This window comes from Giraffa tippelskirchi, chromosome 7 (genome assembly GCF_054371585.1).
Source record: "Giraffa tippelskirchi isolate mGirTip1 chromosome 7, T2T-mGirTip1v1.2.pri, whole genome shotgun sequence".
Lineage (NCBI taxonomy): Eukaryota > Metazoa > Chordata > Mammalia > Artiodactyla > Giraffidae > Giraffa > Giraffa tippelskirchi.
This window is the reverse complement of record NC_137281.1, coordinates 122991807-123004419: the sequence shown is the minus strand read 5'-3', so window position 1 is coordinate 123004419 and position 12613 is coordinate 122991807. Positions and strand designations below refer to the sequence as shown.

The following is a 12613-nucleotide window of genomic DNA, read 5'->3' as shown; positions in this document are numbered from 1 at the left end:
GAGGAAAAGCTATGACCAACCTAGACAACATATTAAAAAGCAGAGACATTACTTTGCCAACAAAGGTCTATCTAGTCAAAGCTATGGCTTTTCCAGTAGTCATGTATGGATATGAGAGTTGGACCATAAAGAAAGCTGAGCGCTAAAGAACTGATTCTTTTGAACTGTGGTGTTGGAGAAGACTCTTGAGAGTCCCTTGGACAGCAAGGAGATCCAACCAGTCAATCCTAAAGGAAATCAGTCCTGAATATTCATTGGAAGGACTGATGCTGAAGCTGAAGCTCCAATACTTCAGCCACCTGATGTGAAGAACTAACCTACTGGAAAAGACCCTGATGCTGGGCAAGACTGAAGGCAGGGGGAGAAGGGGCGACAGAGGATGAGATGTTTGGATGGCATCACCAACTCGATGGACATGAGTTTGAACAAGCTCTGGGAGTTGGTGATGGACAGGGAAGCCTGGCATGCTGCAGTTCATGGTGTCGCAAACAGTTGGACACGACTGAGCGACTGAACTGACTGAAAGTGTAAAATTATGTAAAATTAGTATCATAAATGCAGCTCTGTAAAACTTACTTCCAAATGAGGTTGGGGGTGGGGTGGGAGTGGAAAAGAATCAACATTTCATCAATACCTTCTAGAAAAACTTCGGTGAAAAAAAGCATAAGAAAATCAGGTCTTGATTCCATGATGCTATCTAGACAACTCTCTGAGGTCATGATTCTACTTTCTTTTAAAGAGGCAAATGCCTCTGAAATGCACCACTTGGTTATTATGTATCTGGATCACTATATATTAGTCTTTCCCGTTCATTAGACATATTGTAGACATTACTTTTCTGGCTTAACAAATAAAGGCTAATCAACTACTTTCAGGATACTTTTTTGAATTTTGTTCAATGAAGCATTAAAAAAGATCCCCATTCAAAATCATCATCTGTGAATCATCTAGAGAAACTAAGTTATGAAAACAACAGAGTTTCTCATATATCAACCGTGCATAAGAGAATGAAGGAGAATTACCACCAACCTACCTATCCTCCATTCTATTCTTCAATTACTGGAGAAAAACAAAAACTAAATGCCTTTTCTGGCTCCACTAAATCTATAATCCTTTAAAAGAGCAAGTATGATGCCCAGACTTAGTTCACCTTCCATTGCCATGCTTCTCTGATGGACTATGAAGTATTGCCATTCTTTCATTCTTATTCTACTCTATATTTGACCCCCACTGTTCCTTTTTCTTAAGGCTATCGGTTCAGTAAAATTAATATACATTTTCTACTATTAGACAGCAGAACAGCCAACAGACCTTCTTGATTTGGCAAAAATCCAAGTACTGTCTTCACAGTTTGGACTTGGGTAGGAAATTAGCATTGAACAAATGATTCAAGATTTTGAAGAATTCTTGTCCATGCTTACATTCAGACAATATATAATGAAGACCTCTAGATGGAGTAATGAAAGAAAACTTCTTATTATTAGAATTTATGCTTCCAAAAGGCTTCATACTCTGGCTCACATAAAGTAGTTTGACATTAAAATATTGATCTAATTCCATATGCTTTAAGAATCATGCAAGGTAATTCTTTTCACTGCTTTTTAATCAGTCAATTTTCAACACCAAATACCTAATGTGTTTAACTATTGACTGTCGTCACTAGAGCTGACACTATTTTAGGCTAAAAACTAAAATGAGTCTCATAAAGAAGTAAAAAAAAATGGTCACATACTCATTTGAATGAACTGCTGACTCTGTAAAGGAAATTCCAAAAAAGAGTTTCCGAATATGGCTTAAACTTTGTAATACTGTAGGAAAACTATATAACCTTCCATGGTAACTGCACTAAATGACAATATTCATTTTCTATGTCTACATTTAAGAATGTTGGTTCAGTCATTTGGACTCAATTTATATGTCCTGCAAACAGACAGGAATCATCTTCTCTCCAAGAATGGATTATTATATTTAAAACATCAAAATCAATCAAACAGAGAAATAGCCCCAAACCCTGCATTACACACACCCAAGCAATACTCAAGACTCCTTTCTCTTGGCTTTTAAAATGATTTAAAAGCAACTTAGCTCAACTCTCCCTCCAGAGAGGAAAACTACCTACCTAGCCAAATTTCTTGAAGGGCTTTTTCCCCCACCTAATCTATAACTTTCACTCTAAAACTCTTTAATTCTAGATTTCTACTTATAATTTCTCAGAAAATTTTCTGTGCTTACTAATGACTTCTTCCCAAGTAAAATCCACACATGGCACAGTGGTTATGTACATAGGCTTATGAGCCAGACTTAACTGGGTTTAGCTTTTGACTGTATCACTTACAAGCTATCTGACCCTGGGCAAGCTCTTTGACCTCCCTTTGCCTCTGTTTGCTCCTCTAGAAAATGGGACTCATCTTAGGACCTTTCTCATAAGGTTGTTGCAAATCACCAGAGTCGAGTGTTAGACCTGAAAAGTCTGTTCTATTTCTTGAAGTCCTCCTTGTGTGTGGTTTCTTTGGCTCAGTGCTCTGTTGTTTCTCCTGGTTCTCCTCGTGTTTTCTCTGTCTATGTTTTGTTCTCTTCTTCCTTGGGCTTGTTCATCATTAACCCTGCCCCATCTCCAAGTTCAGGTCTATCTCCAACACTCTTCTCTCTTTTTTCATTACCTTGAGAAGTCTCATCCACTTACTTGATTTACTGGATTTACTAGACGAGCATTTAATAAGATTTTAAACAGCCTGCATTCTGAGACGAGAGGGCAAGAGAAAGTGTGATTCCAAAAGTCTTGTTGGCAGTAACTATGGCAATACACAACCAGCTTATGTTGTCTTTGCCAAAACAGGCACTGACCTCATTTCAGTATTCTAATAACAAACGTGAACATATTGTACCACTGAGCTTAGGCAATGATAAGTTTTATTGGTTGCTCAAGACCCAAGCAGAGAGAAGGCAAGAATGAGGCAGAGGGGCAATCAGGAAAATCATAAATGTGAATTTACAGAAAAAAATATGTAAGAGGAAGAATAATGAAAGAAACTTGGGGTGTGAAAGAAAACATAAAGAGATGCAACCTTTGATACTGAATGTAGTAGAAGGTAGCAAACTCAAATGCCCACAGGGGCTGAAAGGTAAGCTAAATGAACAAAGTAATCAGGATGTATGACAATAGGGAGTGGTAGGGACTGTGGCAAACTGGAGACTATAAATAAAGCTACTCTAATTCAGTTTTTAAAATATAAACATTACAGGTCAAACAAGTCACAGGCCTCTACTTTTCTTCCTCTGAATGTAGACAAGCAATAGTATCACTGTCACCTGCCCAGTAAGACTGACTGGCAAAAAATTTCTTATAAAAAATATTCACTTTACAGGCTTAAAGCTACAAGTGAGACAAATTTTGCTTCATAGTCTGACTGCATTGGTTGAATGAATGTTATGACTCGTAATCCAAGGATGGATCCACTGCTTGTCTCCATTACAAACCAAAACAGTATGTTCATGGATTCTTAAGATTCACTTACTGGCTTAAAGTGATCTAAATCCTGCCAGTATCATCCCTCAAAAATATTCTACATCTAGATAGCGAATATATCTTCAATATAAGTTGAAGAGTTATCTTCAACTCTCTGAAGTAGTTGCAGATAAAGTTCCAAGCTCTCCCAGAACGAAGATGCTTATCCTGAGACGTGCTTGTAACTGACATTAGAAATGTCACCTTCCCTGTGTATTACATCATGATAAGACAATATTTGTTTATTGTCACCTGGCTTAGGTCAAAACATATCTTCTTTTCTGCATCTTTCCCAACTTAAAAATGACAGTCATTTGACCCTGAAAGACCAAACTGCTGAAAGATGGGGCCAAATTCAATTAGGCATCAGCACTGTTAGCTCTGCTTAAAATGAAACCAATGAAAAATACTAGGATTGACCACAAGTAGGCAAGAAGCAATTTTTTTCAGGGGATACTTGTTCACTATCTGATAAGCATATCTCCAGGTGGTTTTCTGGTGCTTCAAAATAATTTCAGTTCAACATTTACTGGCCATACACTACGCATCAGGCACTGAGTTTGGTTTGGAAATCTAAGAGATAATGAAACCACAGTTGCTGCTGAAGAGGTTATAATCTAGTGAGGGAGAGGGATGTGGAAATGAGCTATTTCAATACAATGTGGTTAGTGCTATCAAAAGAGGTGTGGAGAGTGAGCTCAGGGAGAATGCAGAAGCAGACCTGGGCTCAGTCTCCAGGAATAAGGAAAGGAAATCAGTAAAGACTTCCTGGAAGTTCATTTTTAAAGTAAAGAGCCATATTCCAATTAAAACATAATGGAACTAGCTTAAGTAGTTACACAACTTAACAAGTACACTGACCCACCATCAGAAGTAACACTGAATACCTTCCTATGCTTCAGGATGGATTTGTGCTGACTCAGTCCGACATTTTTATTAGTCACTCTTGAAATCACAAGCATTAACTTGAATAAAAGGATATATTGCCTCTAATTCTTTAGACAAGTAAGTAGATGACTTCCACAAGAACAGGAAACAGTGAAGACTATAAATGTAAATATAATCCTGGAATCAAAGAAACTCCACTCTCCCACGTGGTGAGGGAAATTACCCTCATATTTTTCCTTCTCCCTTTGAAGGTTTGAGACTAGACACGGGTGAAACAGGCAAACGGTAATGAGTATCTTGATGAAGGTGAAAGAGGAGAGTGAAAAAGTTGGCTTCAAACTCAACATTCAGAAAACTAAGATCATGGCATCCGGTCCCATAACTTTGTGGCAAATAGATGGGGAAACAATAGAAACAGTGAGAGATTTTATTTTCTTGGGCTCCAAAATCACTGCAGATGGTGATTGCAGCCATGAAATTTAAAGACACTTGCTCCTTGGAAGAAAAGGTATGACCAACCTAGACAGCATATTAAAAAGCTGAGACATTTCTTTGCTAACAAAGGTCTGTCTAGTCAAAGCTTTGGTTTTTCCAGTAGTCATGTATGGATGTGAGAGTTGGACTATAAAGAAGGCTGAGCACCAAAGAATTGGTGCTTTTGAACTGTGGTGCTGGAGAAGACTCTTGAGAGTCCCTTGGACTGCAAGGAGATCAAACCAGTCCATCCTAAAGGAAATCAGTCCTGGATGTTCATTGGAAGGACTGATGTTGAAACTGAAGCTCCAATACTTTGGCCACCTGATGCGAAGAGTTGACTCATTAGAAAAGACCCTGATTCTGGGCAAGATTGAAGGCAGGAGAAGAAGACGACAATAGAGGATGAGATGGTTAGATGGCATCACCAACTCAATGGACATGAGTTTGAGTACGCTCCAGGAAATGGTGAAGGACAGGGAGGCCTGGTGTGCTGCAGCCCATGGAGTTGCAAAGTGTCAGACATGACTGAGTTACTGAACAACAACAACAGCAATGATTAAAGAGAGCCTTCTTCCTCCCCATTCTCCACAACCACAAATGCCTGAAAATCTGTCATTCAAGGATCAATTTGATTTAGATGACCACTGTGAAGATTTTATGGGGCCAACATGTATTTATACCTAAGTGCAAATTTTAGGATACCTTTATCATGGAGGAGAGCAGTTAAAGACATGCCAAAATTTGGAGATATCCCTAAGTAAATCTGCCAGTTTTCATGAATAGTTTAGCAACTTAATCCATTCACATCATTTCTTAATCTTGGTCAAAGAAATAACTGTAGTTGGTCAAACATTTTTAGACTGTGTTATCAATATCTATAACTATGGGTATCAGTATTCTTTGCCGCAAATTCCTAGAGGTAAAATGCCCTGTAACTTTATTCTATCAGTGATTTTTCTAAAACAAATTAAGTCTACTTTTATCACTTGTTGAATTATTTTCACACATTGCTCATGTTACATGTTAAGAAGTTTTAATCTCAACAATTTAAATCATATATCATTGTCACTGAGTAAAATAATAAGGCCACAGAATGATACTACCTAATCAAAACAGTTGTCTTTGTTACTCTCAAGACTATTAGCTATACATTAGCTTCAAGTCAATAAAAATACATCAAATTGTAAAAAAAGAAGCAGTTTTAAAGAGGGACTTCAAAATGATGCCAAGTACAATGGAACGGCCAAGAGTTTACAGTGCCTCACATATCTGTACCATGTGGTAGCCTTGTGAACAGAAATTCAATATAATTTATCCAGTAATAGTAGAGTTACTTGCTACAACAGGAATTGCTACTTCATCAGCTAAGAGCTGAATTTAGACAAACTCGTAAAAATGGAAATAGAAAACAATTTCTCACATACCACCCTCTACTCTTTGTTTTTAAATAACACATAGTCAACACTTGCCACCGAATCTTTGCTTTCCATCTTAGAATAAAATGATCTTTATACAACTTTGGAGAAAAGTGATGATTGCAGTTTAAAAAAATGTTCATGAATATTTTTCACAGGGTATTTTTCAAGAGTATTTTCGCCATTTGGTATGAAATGAATCTCCTCAACCTTCATTCTAAAACTAGGAATGATGAGAACATGCCTATCAAGGTAGAGAAAGATGATCAACAAAGCAAAAGTTAGGGGACTGCACATCTACATATATCTCAATGTCATGTTTGCATGGATAGGTAGGCAAAGCAGGTAGAAATCTTTTTCAATTATGAGCAGCAGTATACTTGACAACAGAAAAGCCACATTCAAATTAAAGCTGCTTAGTATGTGTCTGACCTTAGGCAGCTTCCTTGACCACCAAGAGCCTTGATCATCTCACATGGCAAAGTGAGGATGAATATATACAACGTCAATGAGCCACAATGAGTACTGAATAAATCACAGCTGTGAAAGCACAGTTTCTCAGCAATTAATATTTCTAGTGAACTTTGAATGCTAAGCTTGTATGCCACTATAGCCAATAGGTCCTAAGAGATCTTTAGGTGTAATTTTTGTTTCATTCTGAATGTTTCCCATTTCCACACAGTTGTTTTGTTTGGAGCCACTTCCCTAACTTACTAGGATAATAATGAGCTCAATCCTTACTCTATGGAAAATTTTCTTCTTTTTATCTTGATGCCAACTGGTACTTATGCATACGCTCACTATTGAGTCCTGCAGTCCACTGACAAGAATTACTGAATAACATGTAGAGGCTTGGGGCCATTGTCGTATCATCCTAGGAACCTTCCCAATGACAATTCGGAAACCTCATCAAAGCTCAGCAAAATGCATGAAGCAGCTGCAAGAAGCCAAATGCATGTTGAAATCAATCATAGATTTAGCCACCAGAACATCTTTACGCCAAAATATTTTTAAAAATTACCTCTTTCACACTGGGGTCCAGTAAAGCCGTAAGTGCATGCACATCGATTTGGGGCCACGCACCTGCCTCCGTTAAGACAGCCACTTTCACAGACAGCTGTAAAATAAGGAGAGAGAAGCTGAGAAACTTCACCTGAGTAGATGCTAATAAAGTAACACTGACTGTCCCCTGAAAGGATGACAATAAAAAAAAATCTAAATAGTCACTGTGGTATTTGTTTTAAACATTTATTGTACAGTTCCAGTTTCCTGGATATCCCTCAGTCAACTCAGGTAAAACTACCTGGAATAGGTGAGTATATGCCTGTGTTAATGTTGGCAGTTTCATATGGGAAAACATCTGAGCAATGCTTTTCAGTTCTGCATCTACAATGGTGGTTTATAAAAGACACCCCTGATGAGAACTGCATTTTACAAGCTGATTCTTGTGCTTATGATTTATGTTTCATTTCCAGACAGTTTTTATGAGGGAAAACACTGGCCATCTTTACAGAAATGCAGCATGTTAAATCACACTATTAACTGCCAATGACAAAACACTATTAACTGCCAACAACAAAACATGACTACTAACTGCCAACGACAAAACACAAATACTGACACTCAGTAATTTATGTACCATAATGAAGACCCAATTGAGTGTAACAAGAGAATCTCTGGAAAATACTGGTAAGATCAGTCCAGAGATCCTTGAGGGAGGGACATTTTACTTGTCAAGAAAAACATTAAAATAAGACTTGAAAGCTCATTCCCTGAATAACTCTTCTCTGTATAACTTCCTGCAACTCACTCAAGCATAGCCTCTTCCTAGGCATCTTTATCCACAGGTGGTAGGCTGTCCCTGCCAAATTTGCCAGTCCCACCCACCCTTCAAATCCCAGCTCAAACCTCACTCCTCCAAGAGGCTTCCCTAACACCTCCATTTACATTAATTTCCCCCTTCATATATTCCCCATACACTTTTCCTATACCCTGTGGCAGTCATGCAGTTGAGCTACTCAGATCTCCTTCCAAGAAAACATACTGTGAGGAGCTTAGTTGGCTGATCTGCTACTATGTTCATGCCAACAACCTGGTGGGGACCACTCAGCAACTAAGCGTTGTGGAGACTGGACATTTCTGCCCATCATGACGCTATTGTGATGGGCAGGCTTGATTCTGGATTCCCTATCAGCCTGACCAAAGCTTTCTTGGAGGTTACACTACAGTCTGAGGCTCCTTTTGCACAACTGTGATAGTCTTTCCTTCCCTCTCTCCTTGCACAGGGGTGTGACATGCATCATAGTCTGAAGGTTAGGCTTTTCCCTAATAAATCTCTCGTGCATCTAATTCTATCTCGACATCCATTGAGATCAGGGTACTTGGACAGAGACAACCCCTTATAGCCACAAGTCAAGGCAGTAGTCCATTTATCATCACAAAATTAGAGAAGTTTATGTATGTCCACTGTTCTAATTTGCTTCTTAATTTATGGTCAGGTAATAATACAGAGATTTTAAGCAGAAAAGAAATTTTGAGATTGCCTAAGCCAACCCTCCCAGTTTACAGATTAGGAAACTTAAGTCTAGGAAAGATTTTTGAAATCTACAGGTGTTACCTGAGTGCCTGTTGTACACTGGGCTCTGCTCCCTCCAGGTGCATGAAAGGGAACAGGAAGATGACAGTGGCTCCTTCTGATCCCCTTTCTGAAAATGCCCTTAAATCCACCCCCATCCCACCATCTCTGGAGCCACAGCCTTAATACTAGTCTTCCTGCCTCCTGTTCCTTCTCCCTCAAGTTCAACCCCTGCAGTGTGGCCACAGAGATCTTCTTCATTGTAAACTGTTGTGAGTGAAGTGTGTAAGGCCAGTATTTCACAGCATTAAAAGCATGGGCTGTGAAGTTAGACTGCGTGGGTTCAAATCCCAACTCCGCTGATTACTCCCTGTATACCTTTAGACAAGTTACTGAAGTCCCTGTACCCCAGCATCTTCATTTCATGTAGGTATTAATAATAAAGGCCTCCTCCTGTAAGTGCTGTTGTTATATCAAATGAGTTAATACATGTAAAGAGTCTAAATGTGGGCCGAGCATATGGTAAACAGAGTAAATAACTCAATAGGTGAATGTTGCTGGTTATTGTTTTCTCACTTCCCTTCCCTGGTCCTATTTTGCATGAGAACATGTTATACATAAAGGCTCTCCAAACCTGGCCCATGACTTTTATTCCGACCTTAGCTCCCTTCCCATGACTCCCCTCAGCACTTAAGTCCTAGCAATACCAAGCCTGGCATTCCATGCTAAGTCATGTTCTGGGCTTTGGCTTATGCTGAGCCAGCTGCCTAAAAGGCCCACCTCCCAACATCTGATAAAAGAACTCCTACCCACCCCTTAATACTCAGCTAAAGGGTCTCCTAGGTTGGGAAGCTATCCTACATCTTCTCCCTCCATAGTATTGCTGGGGGCTGTCAAAGATTAAATCCCCATTTTTACTTATATCACAGTGTACAGATAGTCAGGAGGGTATTAAGTAAATTATCATAGCATTATTCATCATAGCAAATACATACACATGATCAAAAATTGGAAACAACATGAATAAATGTTCATCATTAAGGATGCAATAAATAAACAGTAAAACCTCTGTACAATGGACTATTATGCAACCATTAAAATATATTTTTAAAACATTCAATAAAATGGAACTCCTAACAAAATATTAAGTAAAAAAGTTATATGAAAAATTATGCATACAGTGAGAGCTCATGTACCAAATATGCATTAAAAGACTAGAAGAGAACATCTGGAAAGGTGGGATTGTGGAAATTTTTACTTTTTATGTATTTAAGCTTTTCAAATTTTCTTCAGGGTATTCTTAGTATAATAAAAAATAAGTTCTTTAGAGGAATTTTCATCTCTGCAAAGCACAGGGACTGATACACAGTAGACACATAATAAACAGTGTTTATGCATAAACCAACACACTGACCAGCAGTGTGAGAAGTAATATAACAGCAGACTCCAGACTAGGAAACTAGAGAGATGCAGACACCATTAATCAAGAAAAAGAACACGTTTGGGGAGAAAGACGAGGTTGAGTTTTGAAATACATTATTGAGGATGCTTCTTGAAAATCCAGGGGGAGATGTTGGGCAACCAAATGCAAGACATACATGTGGAATGAACAAGAATTCTGCACCTTGGGTGGTGACTGCAAATCAGAAATGAGGTAAGCAGGGTGATGAAAGTAAATGAAAGTAAAATGAATCAAATAACCCAGTTCCAAGGTTCTAATCAGTGATTTGATATTCTGTGTGTTGGGGAAGTGATCTGTTCACCTGTAAGAGTCACCGGGCACCTGTAAAAATGCCATATCTCAGGCAGTCAAAGAAAAGCCACCATCACTTATCCATGTATTCTCTTTGTCAATGTAGGTTAATATCTACACAGTTTACTTACGTTGTCCACAGTGAGTCCCTATGTATCCTTTCTGGCACAGACAATGATCATCACTGCAGCTACCTCCATTCATACAGCGAATGTTACAATGTTGGACTTGAAAAGAAAGAAAAAAAGGAATGATTTATTCCCACAATTTAAGTACATAGATCTCAACAGTTCACAGAAGTTGATTTGTAGTGATTTGAAGAGAAAATAAAATGGTTTATCAATAATCACATATTTATGCAGAAATAACCTAATTGACAATGCTAAATATGTCATATTTTGTGTGCATAAAATCATTTACAGTGCAATGTAACTGTATCTTTCATACTGACCTTAAGAATGCTCAATGACTTCCCTAATTTAGCTGAACTCACCATTCAATGTCATTTCTGTAATTTACACAAGGAAAATAGTGCCTGGAGGGACCAGACGAGATAAGATTACAATGGCAATATTTTTCTTGTTAAAAGTTGCAGAGTCCCAGGTGGGTGGGCAGAAGACATTCAGAGTGACAAATTCCAAGAAATGGTGTTAAAAGAAATTTCGGAGGCAGCAGAAAGAGGGGAAAGAAGACCTACAAGGGCACTTAATAACAAGACTGCATGATAATGAAGATAGCTGGACTTGGCTCAGAAAGAGCACCTTCTTTAAACTGTCACCTTAAACCATCTAAGACCTGCAGTGTCTTAAATCCACTCTTTATCACATTGTCACTTACAGAAGTGTGAGAGCTTCAAAACCCAAGGCAGGAAGACCCCAGGCAGCAGGCTGACTTAGACTGAGACAATGAGATGCTAGAGCTGGCCAGAGGGAAAGACATCCAGGAAAGACACTGACAGCACAGCTTGCGCCCTTGATTACTTCAGTGCCAAGGCTGTCTCTATTTCAGTAATTCAGGAACTCTAATAACACTTTCCAAATCCCAGGCTGTTCCTTAGTCCTTTAGAAACAATCAACTACCTTACTTGGAGAAGACTAAAGGCTTGATTGAATTAATCATTCATCATTGTTGACATATCCCTATACAAGGAGGCCAGGATTGGGCATGGAAATTTGGCTTACACTGCCCTGTGGGAATAAATTCCTGGAGAAAAAGCCTCAATAATTTCACATAAAGAGAAGAGAACCCCTTTCTCTGTGTAAGAGCAGTAATCAGCTGCTTAGGGTTGCTCTTATGCTTAGCCTTCGTGGAGCACTGGGCCTCCATCTTCTCCCAGGAGCAGAGAGGAGGCTCCTCCCAGCAGCCTCCTTCTTCAGTACACTCAGCTAGGATGCTCAGTTCAGTATCACAAAGAGGCTGCTGATTTCAGGAGAAAGGGCCATTTTTATAAAGAGCTACCCAGCTCTCAGCACCACAACAGGGAAAAGAAGGTGCCAGAATCCAATATGCCCTATGCCCTCACAGAGTACCAAAGAGGTAAGGTGAGAGTGATGTACCTTTTCAACAATATGTCATGTACATCCTAAAACATCATCAAAGGCACCCATCTCTACTGTACCAAGAACTGCCTCCATCTCAGCATTCAAGGCCCTCTTCTGGATGGTCGTACGGGTCTTTCAGGGCTTCTTTGCCTACTCCTAATATGTTCCAATTAAACGCAGAGTTCCAAAAAAAACAGCTAGAAGAGACAAGAAGGCCTTCTTCAATGAAAAATGCCTTAATAATAGAAGAAAACAACTAAAGGGGAAAGACTAGAGATCTTTTCAAGAAAATTGGAATCAAGGGACTATCCCACCCAAAGATGGACACAATAAAGGATAAAAATGGTAGAGACCTAGTAGATGCTGAAGAGATCAAGAAAAGATGGAAACAATACATGGAAGAACTATATTTAAAAAGATCTTAATGAACCAGATTACTACAATGGTGTGGTTAGTCAC

The 12613-nt window shown here is 38.9% G+C and overlaps 1 protein-coding gene across 1 annotated transcript in view; it reads right to left on the bottom strand.

The window, feature by feature from the left end:
- Positions 1-12613, bottom strand: part of FBN1 (fibrillin 1) — a 261212-nt gene that overhangs the window by 201702 nt on the left and 46897 nt on the right. Inside the window, exons 5-6 of the mRNA XM_081508461.1 lie at positions 10745-10840; positions 7307-7402 (exon numbers count right to left, since the gene is read on the bottom strand). Coding sequence (XP_081364587.1) covers positions 7307-7402; positions 10745-10840 — 192 coding nt within the window. The remainder of the gene's footprint in view (positions 1-7306; positions 7403-10744; positions 10841-12613) is intronic.